This window comes from Trachypithecus francoisi, unplaced genomic scaffold, assembly GCF_009764315.1.
Source record: "Trachypithecus francoisi isolate TF-2019V2 unplaced genomic scaffold, Tfra_2.0 Lachesis_group5, whole genome shotgun sequence".
In the NCBI taxonomy this organism is placed as follows: Eukaryota; Metazoa; Chordata; class Mammalia; order Primates; family Cercopithecidae; genus Trachypithecus; species Trachypithecus francoisi.
The window spans coordinates 133,611,244-133,628,089 of NW_022681470.1; the positions used below are offsets into that span (position 1 = coordinate 133,611,244).

The following is a 16,846-nucleotide window of genomic DNA, read 5'->3' on the forward strand; positions in this document are numbered from 1 at the left end:
CAGTGCCCTTGAGGAACTCAGTCATGTCAGTGCTTCTTAGTTTTTAAAAAACAGGTAAGTTGAGTACTTTCCAAATGTTTGTTTATTTTTCAAGACAGTCTTGCTCTGTCGCCCAGGTTGGAGTACAGTGGCATGATCTCAGCTCACTGAAGCCTCTGCCTCCTGGGTTCAAACAATTCTTTTGCCTCAACCTTCCAAGTAGCTGGGATTACAGGTGTGTGCCACCATGCCCGGCTAATTTTTGTTTTTTTAGTAGAGAAGGGGTTTCACCATTTTGACCACGCAGGTCTTGAACTCCTGACCGCAAGTGATCTGCCCACCTCGGCCTCCCAAAGTGCTGGGATTACAGGCATGAGCTACTAGGTGTAAGCCACCATGGCTGGCCCCACATTTTGTTTGTTTTTGTTCATTTGAGACGGAGTCTGTTGCCCAGGCCGGAGTGCAGTGGTGCAATCTTGGCTCACTGCAACCTCTGCCTCCCGGGTTCAAGCAGTTCTCCTGCCTCAGCCCCCTCTAGTAGCCAAGATTACAGGTGTGCACCACCACGCCCAGCTAATTTTTGTATTTTTTGTAGAGATGGGGTTTCACCATGTTGGCCAGGCTAGTCTCGAACTCCTGAGCTCAAGTGATCCACCCGCCTCGGCCTGCTAAAGTGCAGGGATTACAGGCTTGAGCTACCACTCCAGCCCAAATGTTTCTTAAAATAACTTGACCCATGCAAAATAAATTGTCTCCTATGTAATCCTTTATTTAAAAAAAAAAAAAAAAAGATACTGTACATCCGAGTTAGAAATTGCAAGGCAAGACCAGAATATGCCTGAGGAAGGCTTATGTTTATTTTGCTTAGCAGAAATGAGATAAAGAATTATCTCCGAATGGGCCAGTTTCCAACTTGGACCACGTACACCATATACACAATGCTCCACATTCTGGGAGGGGTGAGGTTGGGAGCAGTAAATGACAAGTGTTTTGCCCGTGTTTCTTTTCTCCTCCAAGGGGATGTAAAACTTTTCACATATGCAGAAGCACGCAACTATAGCCACGTGCAGAAGCAGCCGTTTTTGCAAATGAAAATATTTCCCAGAAGCACAACAAATACAAGACTAACAGGTGCCAGGCAGCTCCAAGGCACACATGTGGTTCTCATCAGCCGTCTTCCTCCTGTTTTAAATCTAGGTCTTCCTGTAACAGTGGGGAAAAAAAAGATTTCTCCCGAGGCTGCCGAGCTTGCCTTTCCACCCCGTCTCACAACAGCATTTCCAACAGAGTTCCCAGAGAGAGGGGAGCAATTACAGAAGGCAATAAGTAGAGTGGAGGGAGGAGGGGCGCCCTTAAACTTGACACCTGCGGTTCTGGGCTTAACCCCGAAGTTTAGGTGACCTTGGGCCTCCGTTTCCTCCTGTGACGTGTTTGGTTAAGAGAATGAGCATCTCAGTTTTACAGCACCTCCAGGCAGAGGCGGGTAGAAGGGTCTTTCAATCACGGGGTTTTCTGCCGGTAGGGGGACGGGGGGACTGTGCCCCCACAAGGGATGGCGGCAGTGACTGCAGACTGGGGGAGGGGGCGCTTCGGAGGCCAGAAATGCCGCTCAACTTCCGACAGATCGGGGGACCCGCCCCGACGACAGAGCAATACCGCCCAAATGCCAGTGGTGCCGAGGTGGAGAAGCCGCGGCGTAGACGCAGATTTGCAACCTCCGGCTTTCCGGCGTTCCCAGCTACGGGGGGGCGGCTTCTTTGCCGTCTCACGTTTTCGCGATCGGGGTCGCCCGTGGCGGTGCAGACCCCCGCCCGTCACCACACCCATTCCCACACCCTCTAAGGGGCGGGGGCGGCCGCGGCGACACCCCCGGACTCCTCCGATGACCCTTCCTTGCTCAGAATCACAACGTGGACGTCTGGTTCCCTCGCCCTCACAAAAACTTCGGCAGCTGCTCAGCCTGCGACTCTCGTCCCCCAGTCACGCGCCGGGAAGGCTCTCCTAGAGGAAGGATTTTCCCGCCGCCCTCCCTGCCCTGAGGTAGCCGCCGGGAGAGTCCGGGTTCAAGGACTCTTTGCGCGCGCGCTTCCGTCAGAAAGCCCCGCCCCGCGACCCGGGCGGGGGCGGGGCCTCCAGGCAGCGACCGTTGCCCCGCCCAACCTCCTCCCAACGGCTGCCTAGGCCGGGCGACAGGGCGGGGCGGCACAGGCGGGTGAGTGCGCCTGCGCGCGCGTGCGCGGAGGCCCGGGGCGTGGCACACGGACAGTCCCGCCCATGCCTGGCGTCTCCGCCCGTCCCATCTCCCAACCTCCTCAGCGTGGCGCGGACGCTGCGTGCGGCGCGGACTACCCAGAGTACTCCGCGCTGGGGCAGCTCACTGGAGTTTGGTTCTCGAGGCGGCGGCAGCAAGCGGTGGCGGCTCCGGCGGCTCCTCCTCCTCCTTCGGTGGCGGCGGCGGCCCGGGACCGAGACCCGGCCCCGGCTCCCCTCTTCGCCACCCCGCGCGCCCCTAACCCCCCGGCGCCGCGGGGAACATGCGGCTCCGGCTCCCGGAGGCCGGCGAGTGAGTGACCCCCGTCCCCCGCCTCAGCCCGCCCGCCCGCTGGCCCGGCCGCAACCCCCCGCCTCGCCCAGGCAATGACAGCGGCTCCGGCGTCTCCGCAGCAGATCAGGGACCGGCTGCTGCAGGCCATCGACCCCCAGAGCAACGTAAGTACCCGCCGCGCGAGCTGGGACGGAGGCCGCATGGGCCTGGGACCCTCCCCCTCTCCTGTCCCCCTCGCCCACCGGGCTTCGGGGGACCCGTCTGGCGCCCACCTCCCCTCGAGGGCCGCTGCCATCTCTGCCTCTCACTCCTCGGGCCCGGGCCGGGGGCAGGTCGGGCAGCCCGGCAGCGCTTGGTACGTGAGGCCGAGGCTTCCGTGCGGCCTGGGCGGAGGAAGCAGACGGGGGGCTAAGGGTAGAGTTTATCTCCCCTTTCTGCTCCAGCTCTATGACCCTCACTGCTCTGGACGAAGCTGCCCTGCATCGCCCTCCCTCCGGGACCCGAGACCCCCGGGAAGCCCTCCCTGGGCGGGGGAGGGGAGGGAGAAGGGCTGTGAAGCAACTGGTGTCCGGGGTATGACTCGGGGAACCTGTGTCTCCCATGTCTTGGCCTTCTGGCTGATCAGAGAAGTCCTTCCCCCCCTTCCCGGCTGGCAGCACCTTCCTGGCTTCGGAGAGAACCCCCAGTGTGTTTTGCCCCTGGCCGGGTACCCAGGGTACGTGGAGAGTCTGTCTCCCTTCTGTGACTGGACACGCCTTCGCCAAAACCCTCTTGGGGTCGCTGCCAGCGACAGATGATTTCGGGGAGGGTGGGATCCTTCCTGTTGCCTTTCTGGGCCTCAGTGCCCATTGCGTCTCTGACCAAGCCAGAGCTCCATTTTTTGGGTAGTGAATTAAAGAGGACTTTTCTCTCCCGTTTACCCAAGAGCCCTGTGTCAGTAGGCTCTTTCCCTCACCTGGGGGTCTCAGCCTGGTGGCTACTGACCCATACTGTCAGGGTTAACTCCAGGTGTCGTTTCCTCGGGTGCCCCTTTGCTGAGGCTACTGTTTGCAGAGGGACCGCCCCTCCGTGTGTGTGTGTGTATGTGTGTGGTTGCGGGGGTGGGGTGGGGGTGGGAAGACTGATCTATTCTCATATTTTCTCCAAGAGTTTCTTGGCAGTGGGGGTCATACTTCTGCGGCAGGAGCAGGGCGGTGGGAAGATGCAGTAGCATCCAGGTATGAAGTGAGGCCTTGCTTCCCAGGAAGTGGCCATTGAGATCACTTTTTAATATGCTGTGAATGGAAGAAAAAAATCATCTTTAGCTTGGCCAGGTAACTCAGATTTCTCTCACCGTAGGGGTTTTTACTTGTCTTTTTACATGAGCTTGGCTAATTACTCTTAGCAGTATGCTTAACTCTGATGATGTTTTTGGAATAATTCACGTTGACTTATACAATTTTTGGTAAGATTGAAGGGTTATGAGTTTTTTCCTAAGGCCCTGTGTTTGCTGTAATGTAAGTACTTCTCTTATTCCTGGTATTCAGGTCCCATTAACATCGACTTGATGGTAATTGTCTTTAACGAATGTTATATTATACATTTTTGTTATGACTTTGGGGGTGGAGTGGGCACAAGCTATATAAAACCTTCTCAAATGTCCTTTTTGCAGTAACTGGTGCCACTGCAATTTTAAGATTGAAATATTAGAGGATAAAACTAGTGACATGAAAAAAATAGCCTTGGTGACTTGTATATCTTTTGTGGAGCCAGAAGGTAATTTTTTGAATTTCATGCTTTCCTTCTGGAGAGTCTGAGAGGTTGCTGAGATATTAGCACTGATCCTTAATGCCACCTCAGAGAGCTTTGGGATCAGGCGGCACTTTGACAGGCGATCACAGTGTTGTAGATTAGGTCACTCCAGTGACCTCACAATTTCCAGTATTGTGTAAGGCTCTAATCAAAAGGGTTCCTTGAGGCAGAAGAAAAGAGGACGGAACAAATCTTAGTTTTGTGTGTCTCACTCAGCTCATGCAGAAATGTTATATAGGTCCCTGGTTTTGTTACCTGGCATGGAATTTGCATTTCATATCGCTTATTTTCAGGGACTTTAGTGATGATCTTGGGCAGAGTCCTACTAACATGGGGTGGATGGATTTGGGAAATTATCTTCTTGATTATGAGCAATGAGGAAGGTGCCTCCTTTGTGATTGATCCTCTGAGCGCTGTTATGGGCCATTTGACAGGACCGTTCGCTTTGAGCAAACACCATGCAGAAACAGCTGCGGTGGACAGGGTTGCTGGCGGAGGTAGTGGTGAGAGCCGGGCATGTCAATGCGTCTGCAGTTTCTCTTGGATCAATGTGGGCTCAGGTGAGAGCAGGTGGCTCCAGCACAGGTGCTGCCGGTGTGCCGCACTCTCCTCTCTGCCCTGCCCAATGATGAATTCCACTACTGGATATTTAGTTGACACATATTTAAGATGCTCGTGGAAAAAAAAAACGGGGACAATGTTGAAGAGCCAACACTAAAATTAAACCTCTTCTGAGAGAAGCGGCAGAGAATTGTGTCATGTAATGCTTACCTTTATGGGCATGCAATTATGGTTAACAAACTTAGCTATTGCTTGCAAAATCAGTGTCAGGAACTGACCTAATATCCAAAAGTATCTGGAAAGTTAGGGAAGTGATGAAGAAGTCGTGTTTACCAACCATCTCCTTGACAAAGGAATTCTTAGGAGGAAAGTTGTTTCTGTGCTCTTTTAGCCCCTGGAGTATGCATTTGAATTCCTATAGCAGCAGGCTCAGAGTTAATAATTTCTGCCAATTCAGTAATAAAGTAAATCCTCTACTCTCCTTTTCAAAAGGCTACTAACGGTTTTTCAGAGCAGTTGGAGCTTTTCTTTTCGTCGTGCACCCTTTCAGCCCAGGGTGTTGAAAATCTCTCCGAAGCGCAGTGTGTGCATGATTGTTCCAGCTTACTCTCGCTGCATTGTGGGTAAAGTGAAGGACTGTGTCTTACTCTCGCACAGCAGTCGTAGTGAGCAGTCTCCTCAGCAGGTGATTCGGTTCCCATCTGCCTGGGACGCTCTTTGTTTTGTGGAGGTACGAGGTTTATCTTCCTGTGCGGCACGCAAGCTTCTTGGGATGTTTCCTGTCTTGTCTTCTCCCTCTAGAGCAGAAGCATTAGGCACACTTTCTATCTGCTGCTTAAACTGACTGAACCCTAGCATCCATCTTGGACCTGTACCTGAGGAGCTACATGTGAGCCCCATTTTACTAGGAAGCCTTTGTAACTGCTTTATGCCCAAAAGTTCAGTCGTGGAATATTCTAATGCAGAACTTTGCAGAGGGAAGGAATCACAGGTGACTTGAGACGCTACTCAGTAGAACTGTGAGGAACATGGATGTTAAGTGATGATTAACAAACTTAGCTTTTAGAGGAAAGGTCCGACGGATAGTAGACAGTGTACTGCATCCTAATGACAAGTAAAATAACAGCATAGGGCAGGACTTGCTAACTGCAGGTGAATGTCCTGTGCTCAGAGCAGGGAGAGACCTGAGAAGGTCCTGCAGCAAAGAGGGACTTGAACTAGCCCTGGCGCTTGTGTCAGTGCCTCCAGCTGTCAGGCTCTGAGCGGGAAATGTCCTTGGGAGCTGCTTGCTTTCTTACAGCTCTTCAGGCAACAGAGACCAAGGGGGAGGTGACCAAGGCACTCTGCAGAGAGACCCAGCAAGAAAGATAATTTTCCCACCTAAGAATTGGAAGGTTGGATGTTGCTTACTTTGACTTGCCTGCAGATTTCTTGTCCACAGGGTGGGATTGGGAATGGGTGTATGCACCCCATAAACCTCCTTCCAGATCTAAGTTCAGATCCTGGAAGGGACAGCAGAGTCTAATGTCAATTGTTCTAGAAGGGTTTTTTTTGTTTTGTTTTGTTTTTAATATATCTTTGCAAGGTACATTGTGTGAAGTTTCTCAACTAACAAAATTCTAAACCAAGGTGTATGCTTTGTTAGTTTGTGTGGCACCATGTCAGAGAGTTCTGCTTCTTCCCAACAGCCTTGTGAGTGGGGGAGCCAGTCTCCCCTTTTGCAGGTGCAGAAGCCAGCAGCATCAGGTAGTAGGTGCTGCTCAGTGGTGTCTCCTGGGGCAAGCAGAGGACAAAATGCTTTTGTTTCTTACTGACTTAATGGGAGGTGTGGAACCAAAGTTAGGGACTTACCCAGAGTCATTAAGTGACAGTCCTTAGAGTCCTACCAACTCTGAACACCACCACGCTGTCTTGAAAGATGGAGAGATGGCTCCAGAAGAGGCACGTGGGGGCAGCGTTTTTGAGCTGGTAAGAAAACTTGTGGGGATCCTGTAACGTCCCCTACAAGTTTATGTGAGATTACAGCCTGGGGCTGGATCTACCTATGTTAGATCTAACAGCGTGATGATATGAGACAGCCTGTCCCGTGAACATCGTAAGGTCTCTGTCATGGACAGAAACCTGGGCCAGACCACGGTGTGGCAACTAGCAACTAATGTGGAACTTTTCATGAGTCTGTGTGACCAGTTTGCTTTCTACTTCAACATTACAGCACTTTTGATATTAACTTAAAATGCCATTTATTCTGCAGAAAAGCAGAATAGTATAAATTGCAAAATGAAGGACTTTTGATTCTGACCCCATCCAAAATGGTAGGGGACCCTAAACCCAAACATGTAAATGCCCACTGCTCCACAGTTGCCCAGATTCAGGGACTCATCTGTCTTTACTCTGTCTGTTGTGGCCAGGACACAGCAGAGGAGCAGCGTGGTGTTCTCTGACTTCGGGAAACAGGTAGCAAGTGTCACCTGTGACACAGGTGTATGTCCTTGTCTTTGACTCATTCTGTCCCTCAGGAGAAAGTGGACTTTACAGTCTGTCCTCACTGAGGTTTCTGTGTGGTCCTCAGACTATGTTATCCTGGTTGGAGGTCCCCAAGCCCTGGAGGACTGTCCAAGACCAGCGTGTGGCAGGGGCTTTGTCCTGAATATAGATGTAAGAAGGCACCATGGTCACATCAGCCCCTGGGCAACTGTGTAAGATAGGACATGTACCTTAAGGGCGCCAAGCTCTTTTAGGTGAAGGAGGACACTTGGGCTTGCCTTTTCTTGATTTTGCGGTCTGCAAACATCTTCTCAGACTGAGCTCCAGTTTAACCAGACTGACTCCAAGTGACTCCAGTCCAGTGGGAGGGGTCCCCTGGCCACTCCCCCACTATCATCTCCTTCTGGAAACTGGGTGCTTTGTCACTGCACGTTGTGCTTTTCCTTTGTATTTCTAGTGGTAGGCTGTCCCACGTCTGCCTGGTCCCTTTGGGGACCGGGAGCTGGTTGTCAGAATGGGTGGCCGAGTTTGTGGCCCAGTGAGCACAGGAGAGGCAGCACATTTCATTCCAGTGTGGTCTCGCTAGCACCCATGCTGGGAGAACCTTCCAAAACAGCTGCTTTTCACTCTCAGAGCAGGGTGTGGATTTGCCATAGGGATTCCCTGAACCGGGAAGCATTTCCTGAGTGAGAAAGACACACCGATAATTCTGCATGCTCTATTTAAAGGTCTTCTCTGAATGGATTCCATGCCTTGGGAGTCACTGCAGTTACATTTCAGTCACTAACTGATTAGCAAGTGCTCGTGTGCTGAGTGTAGAGGATACAGACCTGAAGATGCCCAGCTACTGTGCCAAAGGGGCCTGGCGCCTCACAGGGAGGAGGGCAGATAGAGCATAGTCATGAATGAGCTGGGTGGGGGGTGCCATGGCATGTGGGCTCGGCAGTCGGATGGCCTGATGGTGCTGCAGGTCTCAAGTCCAAATGGAACAGTTCTCCGTGTGCCTTATTTGAAAACAGTTGAGAATTCTTAAGAATATGAGATGGCTTTCTTAAGTATATTCTGTCATCCAGTTTTTCAGAATAAGTTCTGTAGTCAGGCAGGCAGGCTTTTCTTGCGTTGTCTCTGGCATGAGTGCAACAGAGCTGGAAGGAATAGTCGGCAAATTATTGCAGTTTTCCCTCTCTGCCGTGGGATGGGGCACAGGCAGATGTCAAGCTGTGTCTGTGGGTATGGTCGAGGTGTCTGGGCTTGAAAAAATGGAAAGGGTCTTGGGGTAGCGTGTACGTGGCACTGATTTTCAGCATTTGGGGTGTTGTACCCTCTGGATTAGATTTGCTCTATGTGGCTTTTGGAGGCAAGCCTAGGGGTAGGGAAGGTGAGAGTTCTGTGATGTGCTTAGGGGAGCGGTGGATTATTGTCAGAGCTTAACACAGTCTGGGGGCACTGTGAGGTGGCTATGTGGACACGCACAGGCCCTTGGATTCTGTGTATAGGCCATTGGATTCTGTGACCAGCCAAGTACCGGGAGGTTGCGATTCTCTATGGAGCCTATTCAAAAGGAGATGGGTCATGTCAGGTGAAGTACCAGCTGCCCTCTGGGAACTCATATCCCAAGGATTGCCAGACAATTGGGGTTAAAGGCCTTTGGATGTTACTGGGACTGCAGCAAAGTCTCCTGGGTTCATCCACTGCAGGAAAATGAATCTTGGAAATCCTCAGGGGACTCATCAGGTTTCCCCTGCATACAGAGTTAGGCTCAGTCTCCTGTATGCCAGCAGCAGTCTCTGTTGGGCAGCAGAGGCTGCAAGATGAACAGCCTCTGTTTACTGAGCACTTACACAGTGCCAGACGCTACTGTGTGGAGCGTCTCATTGCTTCTTTGAATTACTTCTAGGGTAGGTGCTTCATCTTCATTTTAGGGACTAGGAGAGATTCACCGATTTGTCTGGTATTGCAGACAAGGGAACCAGAAGCCTTGGGTCTGAATCCATCCCTGGGTGGTTCTGATGTCAGAGGGCTTAACTATGACAGTCTTCCGCTTCCCACATCATTGGTGCCCAGCATGGAAGCTGAACTGCATTGCGTCTTCTAAGGTGTACCCTTGCAAACATGAAGTGTTTTCAAATGTTACATTTTTAATTCCATTCCTTCCCAGTTCCTACAACTTTTCCCCCTTTAAATTCCTCTAGCCTAGTGGCTCCAAACCTTTTTGAGTATGAGGGTTCATTTTTATCATCAAAAACCTTCTGGAACCTTCACATAACAACAGGTGTGCTTTGAGTAACTGTTTTAAAGAAAATTCGAGGACAGAACCTACTCCTAATCCAGTTGTGCTTCGAAATGAAGTTCTGTCTTGTCGTCAAAACAGCATCAGTGTAACTCTGAGAGCAGGCCTTACCTGTATGTGTGTGACACCTGGAATTTGACCTCTGTGCTGCCTCCAGTTGGGAGCCTCCTGTCATCCCTGCTGCCTCCCTTTTCTGAAACCTTGCCTGGTTTAATCCAAGACCATGTCTCTCAGGAACCAGTCATCATTTTAACACTGTATATTCCTGCTGATAACAGGTGTTGTTGGTTACATTTTCCATGTGATTGTGAAGTGCCCAAGTAGGAGAGCAGGAGTTGCTCCCTTAGTATCTCGAACTGCCACAGCATGTGGGTGCCCAAATGCTTGGTGCTCTTACTGTGAACAGGGCCAGTTTTGGGAATGGCTGTCTGCGTTACTGAGCAGGTCCTAGGTGCCAGCAATTTTCAGCACTTCACCCGCATTCAAAACACATTTAATCTTCATAGCAGGTGTAGATTAAACAGGAGGCAGGTGCTGGTGAGGAAACTGAGGCTCAGCGGACACAGCTGGAAGAAGGCTAGGTGGGATGAGGCTGGGCTTGGAACACACCCACCTGCTGGCTGCCTTCCATGTCATCTGTGAGAGGCCAGTGGGCACGTGCTGCACAGGCACTCCCCTTTCTTGCCTGGGTCCAGCTCTTTATGCTGGATTCATCTGTGCGCTGCTTTTATGCCAGGCTGGGAGGACAGTGGTCCCTGAAATGCTGTGTGCTTTCTCTGGAACTGGCTGAGGAAGGGGTGTGAGGTGTGTTTTCCTCTTTCTTTCTCATCTGGTATTTTTCACCCTAATAGAGAAGGTGGCGCTTGAGCTTAGATTTCTGCCTGTCTGTGTTCCCTAGACACTGTTCAAATGTCACTTCGTCTGTGAAGGCTGGGTCCCCAGCGATCCTTTGGCCTTTTTTGGTCATGTGACAAAACATATGGCATTCCTGGACACACATCCCCCCAGATTTTCTTTTGTTATGGCCAGAAAGTGGGGTGCGCTTTGTCCAGACCACTCCCTGTGGTGGGTCAGCCTCGTGGCTGCTGTGGAGACTCGGGTACTGGTGTGCTGGGTGCACAGCATGGTTTTGTAGGGTGTTGGCTGTGGCTGGCCTTGACTCTGGTGGGGGTTCTGTGGTGCAGGTGTCAGCAGTGGTGAGTTACTGGGAGGACTCAGGTGCGTGTGACCCGTGGCCCACACCGAGAGCCCAGTGGGCTGGCAGCACTCCCAGGCCCTGGCGGCCCCACTGCCTGCTTGTGCCTTCAGCACAGCAGTGCACTCTTCTGTTTCCCACCCACACTCCTGGTCACATTGGCTCTCTGGGCAGCCACCTGCACACACTGGGTTTAGGTTCTTCTTATCCCCTTGATGATTTGTTTTGATGTCCCCCCTTCTAGTCATCAGGTTCCTGGCCCAGCTTGAGTTGAGATAGGTGCAGAGAGGTGGCCACATCCTCTTTCCCACCAGGGTGATGTGGTAGTTACCATGGTAGCTAACAGCCCTCCTGTTCTGCAGGCCAGCCCTCTAGAACCCTTTATAGATGCTGCCAACTCCATTCACCTCCCGGGTGCATCTTGCATGGTGCCTAGGCAAGCAGTCCTCAAGCTGGCTTTTCAGTGCTGTCAGTGGGAGACCCATGATACTGATGTGAAGGGATATAAAATAAGAACAGCTTTATCCTTTTGTGTGGTCATTGGTTCACATTGTTTCCTTCCGTGTTCACTTAACTGGTTGCCTGCACAGCACCTGTCTTTACTTCCTATACTAATTCTGTGGCCTGTCCAGCCCTAGAGGGAGGTTGGTGCTGTACTGGTGGCAGGAGCTTAGACACAAAGGGGCTGAGGGTCACGCAGGCCCAAAGGCAAGTCTGCGGTCAGGTGAGGACCTGGTTTATCTCTCTCCCTCTTTTCCAGTGTTGCCTTCATGCAATAGGGTGTCTTCCTCTCCGTCCCAGCAGTTTGAGGATTTTCCCTCACTGAACTCCCGACTCTGCCGGAATCCCCACCAAACATTTCCTAATGCCTTTTCTGAGCTTTGATTGAATCAGCAGTTTGATTGAATTAGTTGATTGGTTTACCCCTGAATCTGGTGTGAGTTTCACCCAAACAGTCCCACAATAGAGGGGATGTTCCCAGGAGACATCAAGGTCCTGTTAATGAGAGAAGAGTAGTGGATCCAGTGTCCGTAGATGTGCACTGATGTCATCACCTCTCCTGAGGTGACCGTCACATAGTTGGGCCTTGGCTCCAGAAGGCAAAAATGGGAGTAACTGAAGTGTAAGGTCCAGAGAAGCAACAGGGTGGTTTGGCTGGTGTGAGGTCACTGCGTGGAGTTTTAAGTACCTTCTCGTTCTGGTTGAACCGCAGACTGCATTTGCCTGTAGTCACCCTTGGGGACCTCGCTGTCACACTGTCCTAGTGCAGGTGCTGGCCAGCTGCAGCTTCAGATCCCGTCCTGGGCTGGAGAGAGTCTTTTTTTTTTTTTTGAGACGGAGTCTCGCTCTGTGCCCCAGGCTGGAGTGTGCAATGGCACGATCTCGGCTCACTGCAAGCTCCGCCTCCCGGGTTCACACCATTCTCCTGCCTCAGCCTCCTGAGTAGCTGGGACTACAGGCGCCGCCACCAAGCCTGACTAATTTTTTTGTATTTTTAGTAGAGAGGGGGTTTCACCGTGTTAGCCAGGTTGGTCTCGATCTCCTGACCTCGTGATCCACCCGCCTCGGCCTCCCAAAGTGCTGGGATTACAGGCGTGAGCCACCGTGCCCGGCCTTGTGAGGGAAAGGTTTGTGAATGGGTATTTCACCTTCACTTCTGCCTTAGGGGAGTTTCTCAAGCATTTCATTTCTCACCTTGATGGTTGGTGGGCAAGCAAGCGCCTGAACTTGTGGGCCCCTGAGTGGAGAGCCTGTCTTCTCCCAGGAGAGCTTCAGCACTGCCCTCCTGTGAGCTCCTTCTGCATTTGCGGCCCAGCTTTTTCCCTCTAAACACTGAGCTGAGCTTAAATAAGTGCTGCTTGGGATTGAAATTGGAGTGGAGAGAAAGGAGAGGGAATCTTTTCTGTTTCTGGTCCTCGGCACTATATCTGCGTGTGTATATGTGTCTGTCTCTGTGTGTGTGTCTGTGTGTCCGCAAGTCTTGTGGATGGGCTGCTTCATGTGTTGGGAAAGGCAGCAGCTCCTGAGTTTGACCTGTCGTAGAGAGGAGTTACTTTCTAGTTTCCAGTTCTGGAAACTTCAGGAGACACACTCTGGCTTGGCTTGGGGTGGCATGGGAGGGCCTTTTAAGAAAGTGTCAGTGCCCACAGGAAGTCAGGGAGGTTTTTCCAGAAGGAGCAGGGTCTTTTATGCAGACGGAAACAGCATATGCTCCCAGGCTGCTACAGCCCTATGTACCTGAAGGAAAATGGTGAAAACCCTGGCCTGGAGTAGGGAGGGGGCATGTTAGGTGTTCTGGTGTAGTTGGCAGGTGGTATTTGTGCTGGATAGTATGCGGAAGACTTGTGCATTGCCTCTCTGGACATGCTGTCTGCCCAATGAGGAGTTAGGGGTGTGACCGAGTGGGCACCTTCTCATCACCCTGGTGATGATTCTTCTGTGTTGAGAGCACTGTGGACATGGTTTCCTATCTGGTTGGGTGGTGGGCTCCCTCAAGTTGGGAAATAGGAAGTGGCATCATCTGTTTAGGAAGATGAGCTGTCCTTGGGCACAAGGATGCCTGTTGTGTTTGTCACGCCAGGTTGTCTTCTCCTTAGGATGCTGTTCTCTGTGCTCACCATGGGCACTTGGAATGAATGACAAGGCCTAACAGTGGGGGATGTGTGCCTCCCTGGTTCCCTTGCCCCTTGCTGTGTTGGTCTCTTTTTTTCTCTCCACAACCCCTTCCAGTGGTTCCTGCTCCCCCCAGGTGTTTTGGCTTTGTGTAGCTCTGCTCACGGTCTTTGGCCCTTAAGACTTTCCCCAGGTTGTCTCAGAGCCGCGGCTTCCTTGGCACCTGGACACTTGCTCTCCAGCGCTGTCTCCTGTGCCTGGATGTCTAGACAGCCCACTCCAAAGTGGATACACCTTCTTCACCTCTGCTCTTGTCATGCTGTGCTGTGTCTCTTGGTGGCGCCATGATCTACTGCTCTGTAGACCACCTTAGGGCCATCCTGGAGTCCTCCTTCCTGCAAGCTGGACCTTTAGAGGATCTAGTGCAGCAGTATCCCAGTCAGTCTCCTGCCTTTGTATGTCTGAAAACAGATTGGGATGATTGACTTCTCTGGTGGTGTGTTGCTGACTGGATAGAGTCTCAGCTCTTTAGGTGGCATATAGTGGAGAAGACAGTCTTTCTCTTGGGTGGAGGACTTAAGCAGATTGGAGTTGGAACCGTTGACCCTGCCATTCACCTTGCAGCCTTCAACGAGGTTAGATTTGCAGCCTTTGTTTTTCCAGAAAGATGTAAAAAATGCTGCATAGGAAGGCTTTTAAGAATGGGACATGGCCCTGTGCATGAAGCATCCTGGGTGCTCACATGCATGCTACCTAATAATACACAGGTTTGGTGGTAGAGAGCCCATCTAGCTCCCATTGCCTTCCTCCTGGTCTCTGCATCCTCGTTTTCCTGAGAGCTGCCCATTCCTCTCTCCAGTCCATGCACATTGGATGGTTAGTAATGTAGGTACGACTGGCCAGTCATGGGGCTGCATCTTGCTGGGCAGTGATTGGTTCAGAGACAGACCTGTGACCCAATCAGAGCCTGTGAAAGTTGTAAAACTTTGCTGGAGTAGTTTGGGGAGACTTAAATGGGAGAGGATGTGAGCTGTTTTCTGCTGGGGTTTGCTGCCTGGAGGCAGCCTGTCCAGGAGTAAGACCTGGTCAGAGGAGTAGAGAGGACTAAGACCTTGTTTGTGGCTTGGCTGATCTGAAGTGAAGCCTGTCCTAACCTTTTTTTGTTTTTTCCCCCCCAGGAGTTGGAGTCTTGCTCTGTCTCCCAGGCTGGAGTGCAATGGCACAGTCTCAGCTCACTGCAACCTCTGCCTCCTGGGTTCAAGCAGTTCTCCTGCTCCAGCCTCCCAAGTAGCTGGGATTACAGGCACCTGCCACCACGCCCAGCTAATTTTGTATTTTTAGTAGAAACGGGGTTTTGCCATGTTGGCCAGGCTGGTCTCGAACTCCTGACCTCAGGTAATCCACCCACCTTGGCCTCCCAAAGTGCTGGGATGGATGACAGGCGTGAGCCACCAAGCCCGGCCACCCCAAACTTTTAAGCTAAGTGAGCCTATGGTTTTCTTGATTAAACCCATTTGAGCTGACTTTTCCCTCACTTGCAACTGAGAGAGTCAGGAAAGAATCATCTGAGCACATTATGCCCCAGGCTCTGGGTCAGGTAGCCCTTTTTCCTCTCCTGCTCCAGCCAGGCTCAGCTGCTCATCAGTCAGCTCCTGACCTTTTTGTGCACCCCACCTGATCACCTGCCCTCTCTCCCTCCTTGCCTCTCTGGGCTTAGGGTCCAGAGCCTCCATAAGCAGCCCTGTCTTCTGACTATTCCAGGCATCTTGGTCTGATCTTTCCCGCAGCGCCTCCTGTAACCGGTCTGACGTGCATGTCATTTCCCCCACCCCCATTCCCCTTGAAGGCAAAGACTGGTTGGTTGTTTTCTTGCTGGTATTTAATGAGCCATTCATTCTGTTAGGGCCAGTAACCAGTTTACAAATGGATGTGGGTCCATTTCTGACTTCAGGTTACAGAAGTAGCGTTGCCTAACCTGGGAGGACCCAGTTGGGTTTGGGGTAAGAATTCAGACTTAGTGGGGCCTGAGCATGGTAGTCATTTAGCTCATGAGTATTGGGGTTGAGGTGACTGAGCCTGGACTTGGCCAGACCCCTGGAGGAAGCCCCCTCCTGTGATGGTTACTTGGCTCTCTCCAACCTTCAGCCCTTTGGATTCCTCCCATGGTTCGAGGGGTCTGTTGGACCTCAGGCCCCCATAAGCCTGCACGTGCCTCCTCCCTCCCTTGGGCCAGGCCTGGGCAGACACTCCCCACCCACTCCCCCACCTTTTTATTTTATTTTGAAATGGGGTCTCACTCTGTCACCAAGGCGAGAGTGTAGTGGCACAATCAGCTCACTGCAACCTCCACGTCACCGGCTCAAGTGATCCTCCTACCTTAACCTTCTGAGTAGCTGAGACTACAGGCACATGCTACCACACCCAGCTGCTTTTTTGTAATTTTTGTAGAGATGGGGTTTCACCATGTTGCCCAGGCTGGTCTCAAATTCCTGAGCTCAAGCGGTCTGCCTGCTTCGGCCTCCCAGAGTGCTGGAATTACAGGCGTGAGACCCTGCGCCGGGCCAGACACTACCCTTAGCACAGCTTCTGGACCTTAGCTGGAAGGCTTCGGGTCCTTCTCAGCTGTTTCTACTTTGGTGACCTTGGAGCAGATCACTTAATGTCTCCAAGCCTCAGTCTTTTTACCTGTGACATGGAGCTGGCATTGCCATCACCTGTTGATACCGTCCTCTGGTGTTTGGGGTGTGTTGAGAGCCTGGCACAATGCCTAGCCTCCATTTAGTCACCCTGATCATGAAGATGCTGGTACTGTCTTCCTGTGACAGATGAGTTTGGGATGTTGTCTTCCTGAGGCCATGTGGTTGCAAGGGGGAAGTGAGGATTTTAATTGCATCAATGATTCTGTCACCGAGCCCAGGGCATGGATCTCATTGAATCTGGTTACCAGTCCCACTTCACAAACCAAGGGCTTGACATGTAAATCTTCGTAAGGGACTACAGGGACTTTATCCTGAGGTCATAACAGAAATGGTTGCAAGGACAACAGCATCAACTCTTACTGTGTGCTCACTCTGTGCTAAGAATCATCCCATTTTATAGATGGGCTAATTCAGGAAACTGAAGCATAGCGAGTTTAGGTTGCTGGCACTGCACAGCTGTGAGCCCAACACCTTCTGCCCTCAGAGCCTTTGCTTTCATCCGGAGATAACACCGCTGCCCATTGTAGAAGGGAGGGGAATGCACATGAAGCCATTGCCACCTGGACAGTGCCCATCAAGTGCCTTGGGTTGCCTGCACCTTGGATAGAGAGCTGGGGACTCTGCTGTCTTTTTCCACGTCGGAAGTTGGGGAGTTTGTGCCTGAGCTGTTGTGGAGTACAGAGGATCCC

The 16,846-nt window shown here is 51.8% G+C and overlaps 1 protein-coding gene and 1 long non-coding RNA gene across 2 annotated transcripts in view; both read left to right on the forward strand.

Annotated features, from left to right (window-relative positions):
• The first annotated feature begins 2,187 nt into the window (after window positions 1–2,187).
• The window catches only part of MED26 (mediator complex subunit 26), a 54,905-nt gene continuing 40,246 nt past the window's right edge, over window positions 2,188–16,846 (forward strand). The window contains exon 1 of the mRNA XM_033198571.1: window positions 2,188–2,688. Within this exon, the coding sequence (XP_033054462.1) occupies window positions 2,617–2,688 (72 nt within the window). The 5' untranslated portion in view covers window positions 2,188–2,616. The remainder of the gene's footprint in view (window positions 2,689–16,846) is intronic.
• On the forward strand, window positions 2,697–5,004 carry LOC117075835. Its single transcript, XR_004434150.1, has 2 exons — window positions 2,697–4,279; window positions 4,750–5,004. It is a non-coding gene; the product is annotated as an uncharacterized LOC117075835 (long non-coding RNA).